Source organism: Aquarana catesbeiana, linkage group LG04, assembly GCF_042186555.1.
Source record: "Aquarana catesbeiana isolate 2022-GZ linkage group LG04, ASM4218655v1, whole genome shotgun sequence".
Classification (NCBI taxonomy): domain Eukaryota; kingdom Metazoa; phylum Chordata; class Amphibia; order Anura; family Ranidae; genus Aquarana; species Aquarana catesbeiana.
This window is the reverse complement of record NC_133327.1, coordinates 141,376,934-141,393,858: the sequence shown is the minus strand read 5'-3', so window position 1 is coordinate 141,393,858 and position 16,925 is coordinate 141,376,934. Positions and strand designations below refer to the sequence as shown.

At 40.9% G+C, this 16,925-nt stretch overlaps 1 protein-coding gene across 5 annotated transcripts in view; it reads right to left on the bottom strand.

Annotated features, from left to right (window-relative positions):
* Nucleotides 1-16,925, bottom strand: part of ATG16L1 (autophagy related 16 like 1) — an 82,010-nt gene that overhangs the window by 43,282 nt on the left and 21,803 nt on the right. For 3 of the 5 annotated variants that reach the window (XM_073625813.1, XM_073625808.1, XM_073625809.1), the window contains exons 4-8: nucleotides 16,095-16,168; nucleotides 15,672-15,923; nucleotides 10,515-10,580; nucleotides 9,106-9,189; nucleotides 7,005-7,064 (exon numbers count right to left, since the gene is read on the bottom strand). In XM_073625813.1, coding sequence (XP_073481914.1) covers nucleotides 7,005-7,064; nucleotides 9,106-9,189; nucleotides 10,515-10,580; nucleotides 15,672-15,923; nucleotides 16,095-16,168 — 536 coding nt within the window. The remainder of the gene's footprint in view (nucleotides 1-7,004; nucleotides 7,065-9,105; nucleotides 9,190-10,514; nucleotides 10,581-15,671; nucleotides 15,924-16,094; nucleotides 16,169-16,925) is intronic. The other 2 variants (XM_073625810.1, XM_073625811.1) reach the window with 1 other exon arrangement.

The following is a 16,925-nucleotide window of genomic DNA, read 5'->3' as shown; positions in this document are numbered from 1 at the left end:
TTAGGGCATGAAAATAAACACAGAGAGGAGAGACACATGTCCCTCTGTGGACTCCAAGAAAAAGATTTTACAGCGAGTTTAAAAATCCTATTTTCTTTCACGTCCATTGAGCGACACAATAATTCTTAGAATTCTTATACTGTTGTATAAGATCTATACTGAATATCCAAAAGCAGTCCAACATAGGGGTGGGCAACATAGCAACAAAGACTAATATTTGTACAAGCAACAGGAAGGCCTCTTGCACATGATACTCCTGTTTGAGCATCTACTTTTTCAGACTTTATACTCCTATGCATTTGAAGGCATATGCGTCATGCAAATTTTGCATGCACTTTCATGCAAACTTATTCTCGCGTTCTTGTTCTGCAGTATGTAAACGGTCATCTGCGCACAATCGCGCATATTTGTGAGCATGAGGTGTAAATTACTGACCAAAAATGCAGGCTTTTCAATTTTATTTTTACTTAGGAATGCACGATGTTTGTTTACAAGCCTGTGTGCATAGGTAAATTACAATTAATGAGCTGTATTTTAGTATTTTTTAGTATTTTAGTTCAGTAAAAAAAAAAATAAAAGCTGTACTGAGCTTTCAAGCTGCAGTGTGCAAGAGGCTGAAGGCTGCAAACCGAGATGCAAAATATTAATCTTTATTAAAATAGTCAGCAGGAACAAGTTCTGTTCCGACATGTTTTGCACTAGGCATGGTATATCCATACACTATTTTACAGAAAAATGTATTAATCCCACATGGTCATTATTTAAATATATTTAAAGGAAAAGTTCAGGTATCGTGACAGGTTACATGTTACACCCATATTTGGAGTGTGACAAGTAACATGCTATGAACAGATCGGCCCCCACACCTCCTCGATCTGACAGCTAGCGGGGATCATCTCCTCCAGCTGTCACAATTTAAAAAAATGTATCACTCATTCACAGTCTCTTGTGAATGGAAAACCACAAGGTTCCGGCAGCCTTTGCAGCTGTCGCTTGTAGTTTTTAATGAACTACCACGGTGCTGTGGAGCGCCATGGTAGTTCATTCTCTCTTCCTGTCAGAAAGTATCTGCTTGCCCGTCAGGGATGTGTGGGCACACAGATACACTGGCAGTTCTGCTGGAGACCTGCATGGCACCAGCAGGCTCCAAAAAAAATGTGCATTTATTATTTTTGTCTAAAATGTGAACTTGTCCTTTACAGTAGAACTAAAGGCAAAACTTTTTTTTAATTTTGGGTAGTGTAAGGGAGGGTTAGAAATCCTGTCAATTTTTTTTTTTTAGTTTACCATCTATGTCCCATGGGGGAGATTTCCCTCTCACTTCCTGTCCCAAAGCCAAAACAGGAAGTGAGAGGAAATCCCTCCAAAGTGAGGGAATCCTGTGGTGTCACCAGAATTAATGTCTTCATTGGAAGATTCTCCCTCTATTACTGTTCTGGTGTTAACCCAAAATTTGGAATTTTCTTTTAATTTTACTTTCGACAATAACAATAAACATGACAATTAGTGAGGGTAAATCTCTTAAACGGGAACACATACATCAATAAAAACTGACAGGTGTTCTAATCCCTCTCCGTTCTATCCAAAACCGGAACCGGCCGAGAATTGAAACATTAATAGGCAAGGCTGAATGTACCAAGTTAAACTGATCAAACAACATGGATACAACCAGCCTGCTGGATTCGCTTGCAATTACCGCAAGTGGCTGCTAGTGATAATCACGGTCTTCTGTCAGCACTGTCTGTGTTGATGGGGGAATCGTGCAAATGTCATTCACACCATCTATGGCCGGCCTAAGTAGCACTCACAGATCTAGTAGACTGCTCTTTGAGAAGAAAATACAGAAACCAATCCTTAAGACCACAAGTTTGAATGCTGGTCTGCTCAAAACACCTAAAAAAGTCTTCATGAAGAAGTAGTGGCTAAGGCACCTTTCACATGGAGAGGATCCGCTGTACGGACTCCGCCAGCTCAGCATGGGATTACTCCGTTGATCCCCACTGAGCAGGTAGATAAAAGCTCCGTCTCTGCTCACTGTGCAGGGACGGACTTGTCAGAGCCCCGCTTTTCTCTATGGCGAGATCGAAAGAAAATGGACAGCCTGTCCATTTTCATTCGATCTCATCCGATCCGATAGACGGATGGCGAACGTATCACCATCCTTCCGTTTTGAGCGGATCTAGTCGGAACAGATGGCAGGCGGGTATCAGCGAACATATCTCGCTGATATCTGCCTGCCCATAGCAGTCAATGTGTGGCCTGCTCGGATCCACATGAAAAACGGACAGGCTTGAGTAAAAGGGGCCTTAGAAACAGCTTGAACCACACCTAAACAATGGAGGGAAATTTCCTTTTGTTTAACTGGAGCCAGACAGAGGGATGGGAGAAGAATATCCTGGATGAGATGAAGACAGACACTACCTTACACAAGAAGGAACTCCTGGTCCTTAACATCATTTTGTCCCTATGAATACCAAGAAGAGATTCTTTACAGGATAAGTTCACCACTTTAGGCATTTGTGTCATTGAGAACACCCTGTGGGGGAGACTTTGGAGTGGAATGTCCCCGATAGGCTCACAGTGATCTTTGAAACGTAGAAAGAACCAGAATTTAGATCCCGTTAGGTCACTTAAAGACAGGGGCTAAAGGGTGGTGCTACATGGAAAACTCTCCGTAAAAAGTTAAAATCAGGGCATGAAAGATGAAGGGTCTCTGACACAAAACAGGCCAGGCAGAAACCTGGCGTTGAAAATGCCAAGAGCCTAAATGCAGGTCCAGACCCAGCAATAAGAAAAAGAGGATATGTGCCACAGAGAAACTTCTAGGATGGCAGCTCCAGCTCATACCAAGTACACTTTCCATGTTTGATGATAGACTGTACAGTAGCCTTCCTAATTCTTAGCATTGTAGGAAACACAAATTCAGAGATGTCTCTGCCTCAAAAGAAAAAAAAGAAAAAACCCACAGAGATTGAACAACCATGTCAGTAAAGCCAGCAACCGCAAGGTAGAATGACAAAACGCTCCTTTGACAAGAAATCCTGTGTGAACTGCAGACTTTTTGCATTTAAAATAGCAGCCCATCTGCACTGCTTTGTTCACTGGTTTGCAGTCTATGGTTTTCATATCTGACCTGAGATTCTACAAGAATCTGTAGATGCCTGTAGAAAGTTCCAGAACATCAGAGCTGATGCTGCTGCACACCAGTATAAAACTAAAAAACCTGCGCTTGTGGGCTAACTGGTGAAACTTTCAGGATTTAATTTTTCCAGCATAAATCCAACAGCAGCTGTAGATAGAAAAGGAAAAAGCAGAGCTGAAAAACATGTCCACTCTCTGAAGGGCACCAGCCAATACGACATAATGGTTCTGGGCAGGGTTGTCCTGTGCTGGCCAACAGCTTTTTTGTGATCAGTGACAATTTCTCCTGAAGGAAGCAGTATAACCTATATAAAAAGAGAAAATATGCGCTGAGCTAGAGTGAACTAAATCAACGTGTTAACTCTTGAGTGTAAACATATGCAAGAAAAACTCTTGAGTGTGAAACATATACAAAATACCCTCTCTGTGTTACTCAAACACTGATATAAAAAAACGTATATATAAATTCATTTGTATCAAAACAATATTAAAGTGCAATGTGCATATGAAATATTGCCAAATATTAAAGTGCATAAATAGATACAAAAGTGCTTAGTGCTCCACAATGACTATAATAGACAGTCCTGATATAATCATAAGTGATGGGTGAAAAATCCTAAAAATCAACATCAAAATAAGTGTGTAAAACAGTGTCCATGGATGGTGTAATCCAACATGCTCATGAGATCCTTGGTGCTGCAAACCATGCTCCGGTGCCCTTCAGTGACCCCCCCAGGTTATTGCGCTCACCTCAGAGCGTGTGACCCAGTTGCTACACTGAGGCAAAACATGCTACACTCAAAACATGCTTTGGAGCCACCCCCGGGCTCTGTACTGATTATCAGGTGCCGATCTCCAGCCTGGTTCAATGCAGCTCATCATCAAACCCTGCTTCTTCTTCCACTACTTGGTCCTCCGCTGATCTCATGACAGAAACCGAGAGATCCGCAGCAATCTCCTCACACTCGTGTGTAGGAGCCAATCAGATTGCGGGAAAAGACGCGGGCATTCATGTGAGGAAAGGAAAGCGCGGCTGTACTCTGAGGAGAAGTGAGCTGTGAGGAGATTGCTGCGGATCTCTCGGTTTCTGTCATGAGATCAGCGGAGGACCAAGAAGTGGAAGAAGCAGCAGGGTTTGATGATGAGCTGCATTGAACCAGGCTGGAGATCGGCACCTGATAATCAGTACAGAGCTCAGGGGTTGCTCCAAAGCGTGTTTTGACTCAGTGTAGCAACTGGGTCACATGCTCTGAGGTGAGCGCAATAACCTGGGGGGTCTCTGACGGGCACCGGAGCATGGTTTGCAGCACCAAGGATCTCATGAGCATGTTGGATTACACCATCCATGGACACTGTTTTACACACTTATTTTGATGTTGATTTTTAGGATTTTTCATCCATCACTTATGATTATATCAGGACTGTCTATTATAGTCATTGTGGAGCACTAAGCACTTTTGTATTTATTTATGCACTTTAATATTTGGCACTATTTCATATGCACATTGCTCTTTAATATTATTTTGATAAAAATTTATTTTTATATATACACGTTTTTTATATCAGTGTTTGAGTAACACAGAGAGGGTATTTTGTATATGTTTCACACTCAAGAGTTTTTCTTGCATATGTTTACACTCAAGAGTTAACACGTTGATTTAGTTAACTCTAGAGCAGCGCATATTTTCTCTTTATATCAGTTTGCACGGTTTATGAAAGGTGATCTGCGCCTGCAGCTGGGTGTTGTCATTTCATTGGCATTGGACTGTTGTGGCTCGCAAGATTTTTCTTTATCTAAGCAATATAACCTGACTGTCTAAGAATGCTTGTGTCCCTTGATGGATGAAAGAGAAACAGCTCCTTTATATGTATCTCATCTGTATTTTAGTTGTTTGCCTGGAGTTCAGCTTTAACCAAAGCAGAGAAAAATCAAATATACTAATCTGTCAGAGAGAGCTGTGCTGTGTGCTAGAGCTGTGTAAATCCCAGACCTGGATTGACAGAGATACAAACCATTAGGCAAATAAAAACTTCCATTTACAGATATCATCTGTTTATTTAGAAGTTTGCCTGGTGTTCAGCTAGCTATTCCAGATACACATTCCTATATTTAAAACTATTCATTCAGCTCCAGAATCCCCTAAACATCCACCATGCAAATGGCTATTACTGGTCACTCTTGTGAGGTAAGACCTCTTTTTACTGTCCAGCAAATGCATTGGATGGCCCTACTGAACAACAATAAGACTCGGTTCACACAGGGACGACTTGTCAGGTGACCTAGTCGCCTGACAAGTCGCCTCCTGTTCTGTACAATGGAACCGTTCTAATCGGAGCGACGCAAGTCGCTCCGACTTAGAAAAAGGTTCCTGTACGACTTTGGGGCGACTTGCATAGACTTCTATACAGAAGTCGTTTTGCAAGTCGCCGCGGAAGTCGTTTGCAGGTCGCCTCGCTGAGGCGACCTGCAAGTCGTGCCGCCCGTGTGTGAACCGGGTCTAAAGGAGGGGAGGGCAAGATGCAAGTGAGAGATGTGACCAAAAAGCTGTCCTCCCCATTTGCCCCCATGGGTTAATGATTCTTGCCGCAGTGAAAGCTGAAGGATGCAAACAGACCTGGACATGTCTATCCTACAGATTGGGAGCCATTTTGGGAGTCAAGAACCTCCCATATGTTCCCTTAAAAAAAAAAAAAAGTGCGACAAACTCACATCATCCAATCAAATGTTCTATTTAGTAGACCTTTGCATACTCCAGGGCTATCATCCTTAAACTTGTTTCAGTACTTTCCAAGTTGCTTACGTAAAAAAAGCATGTGTAAATCAGATGTTGAGACACATACTTTATTCCTGGTCAGTAACCTCCTTTAACAGTCAAATAAAGGGCACAGCCTTATAGCATTAGCATGCACCTTATAAAACAAGAAAACAATAGAAGCTCCCACATTTCTATCCTGACTGATTCTCTTTAAACAAGAAGATGAAGAAACTTACAAACCACAGAAATAAAAAAAAAGGCCAAAGAATGCCGTTGCCCTTGTGTGAACTTTGATTTTTGATGAACTGCTCAGTAGAAAGGCCAACAATCAACAGCAGGTAAAGCTATCCTATAACTGCAAGTGCCTATGTGTGACATACGTATCTGTTCAGTATCACTTTACCTACCATGTAGCCAACTAGGAGTCGTGTGACCAGAGTAAAGAAGCAATACAGCCAAAATTAAACTATGCAAACTGGTAAAGCTCAAAAGTACTGAATATACTAAAAATTTTAACTTCAACATGGGAAGTTCTGAATCTAACCTACATAAAAAAATATATACCCTACTAAATGCATTTGCTGATGAGTTTGGTTTTGGCTCAAGTTTTGAAAATTACTTGTTAATGGTAGTAGTAGATTACAAAGACTGACATAAGTCAGGACAAAAGTGCATATTCTGAAACCCATAAAAAATATGCAGATTTTTTTTAAGCTTCTTATAAAAGCACAATTTTCCTTTGGCGTTTTGAACGGGAGATCAGTGAAATGAAACTATGCTTGATCAGAAGCTAAAGAAATCTCTAATTTTCAGCCAGTAAAGTGAATATCTATGCATGTCTTGAATTAAACCAAACCACCGTTGTAAACAAATAGTCTTGAACAAACAGTTCCTCAAATGTATACAATTTTGGAGACTTTGAAAGCTACAGAAACATCAGTCAAAGCAATGTTCTGTACAAACTGGGTCCTGTTCTACTCTTCATCACTACTTCGATATGCAGCCTGTACAAACAGTAGTGAATTGGTCTTTCATCTTCTATATTAGACCACCATAGTAATAATCTCTAGATCATAGGGATGTCATACAGGAAAAGTGCAGACCTACCCGAAAATATTAGTGATAGAATCCAGAAGGCCTCCTACGCCAGGCTGAGAGAGTCTCTTACTAGAGGGGGCAGAGGAATAAGCCAAATCATCAGTAAGATTCAAACTCAAAATGATCCCTGCAACTCATATATAAAAGGGCCACAAACCCTACAACAAGACACCAAGACAACATTCAGCTACAGGCAAGAAAAACTAAAGAGCTAGAATGAAATGGATCGTGCCAAAGTGTACATTTGTAGGCAACATACATGCAGGTTAGTTACTATGGAAAGCATATATGAATGACAGAGGAAAGAAGCTGTCAACAAGTAACAGAAAGAAAAACACTCCCTATCATCACAAACTAAAGAAATCTCACCAGGACGCAACAAAACTAGTTGAAACACACATTTCAATACAGAACTTTCACATTTAACTTAAATTCTGTATTCACACGATTTTGGGTTTTTTTTACTCAAGGTTTCAGAATACATTCCATATTTAGCAAGGACTACGATAGCTTAAGGTTTAAAAGCCTAATAACACTTATCTACTATACACATTCTTTTTTTTTTTTACTTCTACTGAGTACACAGAGCATATAGGTTCTATTTTTACCACTATGACTACACTTTTCAAACATGAAGGGAATGAAAGATTTGAGTCTGCTGACATCATGTTCAAAATGTCGGCACCCAGCAATAGGGCTTTTGGAGGTCTACATAAGGGAGGCTTGTACAGGTAAATAACGTGTAAAACACGTTAAATGTAGATATATTATAGATATATTTTTGTTGAAATTAAAGTGTTTGTTAACTCAACTATTACGACGAAGGGACGTATTCTGACCACGGTGGTCAAGGCTGAGCTCAGCCCTAGTTATCGTGGTCAGTATAGAGAGGGCATACAGGAAGTGGCAGGATCAAAAGAGTTTTTTTTTTTTTTTTTACAGTTTAGAGTGAGGCAGATTACACAGCACAAGCACTGTGACCAAGAACTATTTGGGAGGCTGAAACGTGTACATTTTTGGGAATTGATTCCGTTTGATGGATTAAATAAAAAAGGTATACATTTTTAATGTCAAGACATCCTGGTGCCAGATTTTTACGCTCTTCGTTGGGTTCTGGACATTAAGTACCATGTCTATCCTTATGGGATTTTGGGGTTGTAGCACTTCCTTTGTTGCTCCAGCAAACAAAAATCTGCCGTTTACTAGCATTTACACCTTAAAAAAATGAATTGTGATGGTCACCCAATAATGATGATTTTGGCTACATTAAAGGAAAGATTGTAATACCCATTGATATCCCCTGCAGACACCAAGGTATGACAGCTCTTATGTGGATGTTGAGGGGGAAGTTAAGCATCCTGTCTGACCTTCTTAGCTAAATGCTATTGTCCTTTTTATTCAAGGCTGGTATCGGGGGGTGTCTGTTACACAGATGTTTACACCACATAAGTTTGCATGTCTATACACTCGTCTGCAAATTTTGATCATTTAGAAGTCATACATTTTCAACTTTGCTGCCTCCAATGCACATGTGAGCTTTAGTTTTTATTGAAAAGTCTCCCCTCCCTGAGTTGGTTCCCAACAGAACGCCAGTTAATGCATTTTCTGCTTTGCAGAAAGATTCTTTTGAAAGGCAAAACTTCAAGTCCTGCATTTTGGATTCTTGAATGGAGAACTATTTTTCAATACACTTCAATGGGACACATTGGTTGGAACACATTCTGGAGGAAAACAATGTTATGGTGTCCTTGCATTTTGCTTGCACTGTAAACTGCAGCAAAACATATAACACCACTGGTAAAATTAAAATTTGTGAGGAGTAGCAATGCAGGAATCGGAATCAACAAGGGCTATAGATGATATGTGCATATAGGTTGGCATTTGTGTCTCTGTGCATGGCATGCATTCAGTTAAGAGCTTAACCCTACAAGTGAGAACACAAAACAAAACAGGCCATTCTCAAGAGTTAAAATAAGACAACTGGTAAGATTATAAAACAAACACACACATAGTAGCAAACTACAACTCAATGCAGTCGCTCCGATTTGAGGACACAATGACAAGTAAACTCCCTATCTACAGTATAAACATACAATGATTCCTCACTCACCTGGAGATTCGCCCAATTGGTGGTGCTGCTGCAGCATCCCCCGAGACATCAGCATTATCATTTAACACCTCTATATCATCATCTCTGCAGGAGGGGAAATACACACCCTATGTTAAACTAACCAGCCCAGTGAAGCTTTACACCAAGCAGCTATGTTAGCATATCAATATGCACAGCCATTTAGAAACAGAAGAAAGCATGTTTGAGTACTTAGGTTATACAATAGAAGTTATACAATAGAAGGGTGGATGAAAACAGTGTCGGACAGGAAGACAGCAAATTAAAATTAGATACAGTATTCTTTACATTGTAGTAAAAATATACAACTTTATTTTGTGTCCATACATACAATACCAAAATAAAAGGAAACAAACCATTCACAACAAAAACACTTGCTATGAAAGCTGCTTGGTAGCTGTGTTCCAAAAAACTGTATTTGACTACCCACTGGCTGAAAGTCATTTTTAGTCATAAATAAAATTTTGTTTTCAAAACAAAACCTGTCAGGTGGGGTTTAAGACATGGAAACGCAATCACGCTAACAGGACGCGCATACACATATGGAGAGCTGTGATGTGGTACACAGCTCCCTAACATTTTTGGGAAATTGGTTCCTGTAGTGCTGGGTGAAGCACTAGTGGCACACAAGTGGTATTTTAAGCATTTTTATTTTGCAGTTAAGATGTCTGCAATATGAAGGTCTCTCTATTTCATGCAATTGCTACTAATACTGTGACTGGTCAATTGAAGGATGACCACTGCCATTAAACAAGCCTGTTAATATATATATTTTAAAGCGGTTGCAAACCACTGGATAATTTTTTTTACCTGCAAGGTAAAGGCATAATGTGCTAGTATGCATTGCATACTAGCACATTATGATAAACTTGCCTTAAAAGGAAGATCCGTCAGCGCTGCAGGCGCTCTCATCTTCATCCGTCTTACTTCCGTGTACGCGGACTCCAGCTCTGTGACTGGCCAGAGCTGCAGTGACGTTACTCCCGCGCATGCACGAGGCTCTGAAGAAACAGCACGGGTGGCCATTTCTTCAGAGCGCATGCGCCAGTGATATCACTGGCTGCATGTACACTAAATATCTCCTAAACGGTGCACATTTATGAGATATTTACACTACCTATAGGTAAAAGCAAAAGATGGACGTTTACTTCCACTTTAAAAAATAAGTGATTGTTGACCTACATGGTAACATAAGGGGTCACTTCTTTTTAGTGAGTCTGCTTCTATTGGTGGTGTGTTCTGTGGCAGAGGAGTGGATTTCCAGCCAAAAAACTGATTGCAACAGAGGAGGATGGATAAATATTTTATTTATTGACTTACACTGAACTAAGATATTAACATGCTGATTTCCTGTTGACCTGGACAAGAACTCATTAGATGATCATACTTACTGCTCCACAGACAGAGGTTCCTTGGCAGCATCAGCCAGTTCCTTCTGAAGTCGTGCCTGTCTTCTCCTAGAGAATAAAATAAATATTATATATATATTATAATAATTAAAAAAATATAATATAATATATATATATATATATATATATATATATATATATATATATATATATATATATATATATATATATATATATATACATACATACACACAAATGATGCACCATGAAGTCTGACGTTAACACAATCACCTATAATCGTAACCTCTCTACTTATTAGTGATGTCACCCAAAGGGCATCATTTATACAATGCACATTAGTAGCATTCATATGCGCACTACAATCAGTGGGATAATAGCTACATTCCTACAAACAGCGGGATAATGGAGAACGAACATAGCCATCCACCTTTAGGAATTCATATCACAGCAACAAAAAATAAATACATTTGGAGGAGGATTAGAACATAGAAGGTTGAATAGAACTTTTATTTTTTTAAACCAGAGTTTAGTGTAATTTGCAAGTAACCTCTTCTAAAGCATGTTTTACTCATATACTACATGTTAAACAAGTACTTAAAGGTTTAACCACTTGCTTACTGGGCACTTAAACCCCCCCTCATGCCCAAACCAATATTTAGCTTTCAGCGCTGTCACATTTTGAATGACAATTGCGCGGTCATATTACACTGTACTCAAATAAAATTTTTAACCTTTTTTTTTACACAAATAGATCTTTCTTTTTGTGGTATTTAATCACCACTTGGGTTTTTATTTTTTGCTAAACAAAATCAAAAAAAAAAGAAAAAAAAAAAAAAAAAAGAGAAATTTTTGAATAAAAAACACAAAAAAAGTTTCATAGTTTGTTAAAAAATTTCGCAAACGGGTAATTTTTCTCCTTCATTGATGAGACTGCACTGGCTGACAGCTGATCACGTGGCAAGGGGGTCGGGATCGACCCCTTACTCCAATCTGTGATCAGCTGAGTCTCAGAATCGCTGATCACAGAGCGCGCCGCATGCGCCCTGCAGGGGGCGTGCAGGCCACTTGAGCATGGGAGGACGTCCATGGACACCCTCCCAGCAAAGTAGGTCCGCGCTGTAGCCGTCTTTCGGCTATAGCACAGACGTGAAGAGGTTAAAGTGATGGATCCAATAAATAATTGCAATAGACACAAAAACGCAAGGATTTCAAAACTTTTTCTTAGTCTCTATTAAAAATAACAACTGGTAGTATACCTGATGAAGAAGCTTTAACTTACTTTCATTGATGGCTAAGAGTGGCCAAAAAAGGCCAAACTAGCTCCCAAGCCTAATACTTTGCTCAGGGAATAATTGGCTCATTAAAATCGTTTGTTAAAGTGGTGTTTCACCCAAAAAAAAAAAAATGCATGAAAATTCCTAAATAATATTTGGAAATTTTTTTTTTTTTACTTACCTCTAAATGCCTGTTGCTAGGGGGTCCCTCGTAGTCTGCCTCTTTCAGTGCCTGGGCTGGTGACATCACTTCCCCCTTGGCACAGGAAGGGCTCAGCTCTGCTCCCTCCCTCCTGTCAAATCTTCTGGGACCCATTACAGGTCCCAGGTGACTGAGCGGCCAATCACGGCGCCGCTCGCGCATGCGCAGTGGGTGCCCGGCTGTGAAGCCACAGCCCGGCGCCCACAGTTGCAATGGCGGCACCGCCGAACAGAGGGGAAGACGAGCGGGGCTTCGATCCCCCGCATCGCTGGACCCTGGGACAGGTAAGTGTCCAATTAAAAGTCAGCAGCTGCAGTATTTGTAGCTGCTGACTTAATTTTTTTTTTTTTTTTTTTTTTTAATGGGCCCTCCTCTTTAAAGCGGTGTTCCACCTGCAAATTTTTTTTTTTTTAAAAAGTCAGCATCTACAAACACTGTAGCTGCTGACTTTTAATAAGGACACTTACCTGTCCAGGGAGCCCGCGATGTCGGCCCCCCCGAGGCCGATCCGTCCATATGATCGGGTGCAGTCTCCACCCTTCTCTTCTAACTAAGGGAAACTGGTAGTGGAGCCTTGCGGCTTCACTGCCCGTTTCCTACTGCGCATGCGCTCGGCACTTTGTGAATGGCCGGCTGTCTTCTGGGACATAGGTCCCAGAAGACAGCGGGGGGGCTCACCTCACAAAAGGATATGACATCCTGTGCCGCGGACCAGATGGATCGGAAGTACAGGCTGTACTTCATTAAAAGGTTCTATAGAATAAAAAAAAAAAAAGTTTTAGCCCGGGTTCACACCTATGCGAATTAGATGCGGCTTAAACCGCATCTAATTCACAGGACATTTTAAAATACATTCATATGAATGCATGTGGTTCACATATGTGCGTTGCACTGCGCACTGCACAAAAAACGTGTGCGTTTTCTGGGCATTGCGGTGCAAATTACGAGCCCCTTATCTTCTATGGGAACGCATCTGCTTCACAGATGCATTGCGTTCTGAACATGGATTTTCTACTTCTCCTCACTACACCTCCCCCTGCTCAGTGATCCTGAGCTAAAACGCAGTGATTCGTTTGAACAGGAGATTTTTATCTCCCCAGTGAAACCTGAGCTTCAATTCGCACCGCACATGTGTGAAACCGGGCTTAATATCCAAAAACGAGGAGTGAAGAGGTGGTATTTCGTTTAAGACCATCTCTCAAAAGTGTGTGGAATTCCGCTTTAAAAATATTGATCCTGTATCTTTAAAGCATGTTATACAGCACAGTACTTGTGCTATGTGATTTGGTCCCCTGTAATACCTGGCTGATCCTGCCAATTTCTGCCCTCCCCCCTGTAAACTGACCACGGTGCATCATGGCTACTGAGCCCGTGCCTTCGTCATCCGCAGCCTATCTGCAGCTCTCCTCTCTGCTCCTGAGCAGCTCGCACATTACTGCTACCAATCACTGCCAGCCCCTCTGCTAGGATTACATGATGTATATACTATATGCCATTTTTTTTAAAAAAATTTAAATACAGTTTATCTTATCCCTGATCAGCGGTCACGTGACCGCCCGGCACTGCCTTTCTCCAATGTTTGTATTACAGAGGGAGGTCACGTGACCGCTTGGCAGACATCAAAAGGAGAGCTCAGCCCCTCCCTCTAATATATATATATTGGCGGAAGACAGCGCTGTGCGGTCACATGACTGCTGATCGGGATAAGAAAAACGGTATTTATAACAAGAATTTTAGAAAATGGCATATAGTATATACATCATGTAATCCTAGTAGAGCGGCTGGCAGTGGCTGTGTGAACTGCCTTAAACACTTTAAGGGCTACACTAGGGTGGAATAATGAGCACTTGTCCTATAACGTATATTTCAAAGTCTCTATGGAACTTGCAATGCAATGCTTGCAATGTAGCAATGCTGAGTGTGAAAAACAATCTTGAAAAGTAAAGTACTTTTGCAGCTACAGTCCATCAGGCAAGTCACTCAAAAAGTAGGAGCAGGGTTGGTGGAGTTGTGGAGCAATAGTTAAAGGACAGCTCTCTCCCTGCCTGTCATTGTATAGAAAAGATTTGTTTATCTATAGTTGGCTTAACGCCAGCCATACACTGAGCAAATTTCTTTCCTGCAAGCATGAATTAATACAGACAGTGTTGATGTTTGAATCCCTCCTGCTGGGCCATTGTCTTCTCCCGGAGGAGGGCAGGGGAAGCCACCGCCCCCGGAAGAAGACAGTGATTATTGCTATCGGCTATAGTAGCCGCTAGCGATAATCGCAGGTAAAACCTAGCATGCTGGTTGTAACCAAGCTGATCGAGCAACCTGGGTACATTCATCCTGCCCATACACAGTTCAAATCGTGTATGGCCTGCCTAAGACAGAAAAACACCCTGCTTAAATGATATTTAAAACGAATTTACATCACAAAAAAAAAAAAAAATCACATCTGCAGTTTTTCTTTAGAAGCACATGCTCAAAAAAGAGAGATTGTAGTCCACCAACCTTTGAAAGCATTAAAGGTTATTTGATGTTGTACTTGTCCTCCAAGATCTGATTGGCTTGCTCTAGCACACATTTCTGAGGCTGTAAAAATTCTACACTAACGCACAGAGAAAAAAGTAAATCAATACTCCATAGCACACATAGCCTGTTACTGCCCAAGTTCTATTTAAATTATTTTCTGGATACCATCTATCCTCTGCTCAGTACTGAAATGTATTGTTCATTATTTTGCTGATCGTGTCCTTTAAACAAGAATACGGTAATAAATAGCCCTACTTGTCTGTCTTTACAATAGGTTTATCATGTTTAAATGGAAATTCAATTGGTTTGGCTAAAATTACACGTTTTAAAAACAAAGTCAAGTAAATACCCTGCAATAATAAACAAAAAAAGTTATGTGTCTTTAGGCTAGGTTCACACTATTGCAGGTGCAGGAAGGCATGTATTTGCAAAGGTTCCCATTTTGCCAGGCAGCCGCATCAAAAACACGCTGCTTTTAACCAGATGCACTGGGGTGCCAATAATCCTTAATGGCACCCCCAGGCAATGGAAACTGCAGTGCCGTTACCCATACGTGGAAACGCATGATGTCAAAGCATCATGTGATTTTCCTACAGGCACACTTTTAAAAGGGTGCAGGGACTTTCTGCCTGTGTTTCAAATGAATAGGCTGCTGTGCCCATGCAAACGCAGCTGCAGGGAAACACAAAGATGTGAACTTGGCCTTAGGCTCGGTTCACACTGCTGTGCTGTGAATTTGTTCCGTTTTTTGTCCTGCGAATTTACCGCAAATTTCAGGATTTGGACGTAGCTGAGATTGATGTTCTAGCCAATGGAATCATAATGTAAAAAAAAAAAAAAAAAAAAAAAGTGTCAACTTCCTGGTTTTTGTGGATAGTAGTGTGGTGGAATTTGCACATGTGAACCATCAATGCGATTCAAGAACGATTTACATTGATGTCTATGGAGACTAAATTCGCAATGCAACAAACTCGCACAAGACCCTTTTTTTATCGCATCACATTCGTAGAGGAATCGCAATGCATGTATGTACGGCCGTCATTGAAAACAATGACTTTAGGGATGACATGACACATCGCATTCGTTATGAACTTGCATCAGTGTGAACCGGGCCTTAGATGTAACATAAACCATAAAACATTACTACTTCTGAAGATGGTACAAATGAAAGTGAATGGGCCTCACTTTGTGTCTTTCTCATTTTCTGCATTGAGACGATTAGCTTCCTGAGCTTTCTCAGCCATCCAACGGGTTACAAGCTCCTGGTTATCCTCAGTGGTTTTTCGCAGTTTTTCTTCCAAAGCGTTAAAGGTTATCTGCAGGGCGTCGTATTCGTCTTTTAAGGTCTGATTGACTCGCTCCAGTTCTTGCAGTTTATTTCTTAATTCTTGACACTCTGTCTCCAGACTGTTAATTGAACGCATATAGTCCTCTATCCTGAAAAAGCAGCAGCTTCAGAATTGTAGAAAACTATCATACAAGGAGGTCACTTCAAGATAAATGTAATATGGGAAACTACATTTACAGAAATAACAGAAAGAGAAGCAAAAAGCAGACACTGCAGAATAAATGATAAAAAGTAAAGTATAACAATGGTTTTCTACTCACGTCTCTTTGTTAGCCTGGATTTCTTTGCCCTTCTGATTCATCTGGTTGTTCAGTTCTATAACCGTCTGAGCCAGCTAATAGGGAGGGACATGGAAAGCAGATCGAACAGTGTATCTAAAATGTTCATCTTCCCTGAGGCTACACACAACTGCTACTATTAACCAAGTTCAATTAGTGGTGAACGGTTAAAGCAGATAAATAAGTAAAAAAAAAAAAAAAATCACAAGAACAAGCTACCTCTCAGTACAACCCCCATACTGGTCGTTTTTAACATATGCCTAAAGAGACTGTAAAGTACATTTTTTTTTTTTAAATAACACACTGTATACTACTTCTCTGTTCTGTGCAATGGTTTTGCACAAAGCAGTCGTAATCCTCCTCTTCTCAGGTCCCTGACAGCACTTTACGCTCATCTTCTCTGTGTGCCACCATAGGAAGCCGCTTCCTATGGTGGCACACATGCAGGCTGGATCCCGAGCCAGGCTGTGACACACACAGTGCGTCTCAGCCCCACCCCCCGCTCCCTCATTACTGGATTCGATTGACATCAGCAGAAGCCAATGGCTCCCACTGCAGTAAGGTGGAGAAAGCAGCTCCGCTGCTCCGGGGCACAGTGCTGGATCAAGATCAGGCTCGGGTAAGTATTTGGGGGGCTAGGGGTTTGGGAGCTAACAATAGAAGGCATTTTACCTTAACGCAGAGAATTAAGGTAAAAAGACCTTCAGACTTTACAAATAACTCTAAATGAAATAAAAAACAACAACTTTGGCTAAAAAGTTGAATTACACCAAAGTTTGTACCTCCAACCACCTGCTATGGCCATAAAGAGGG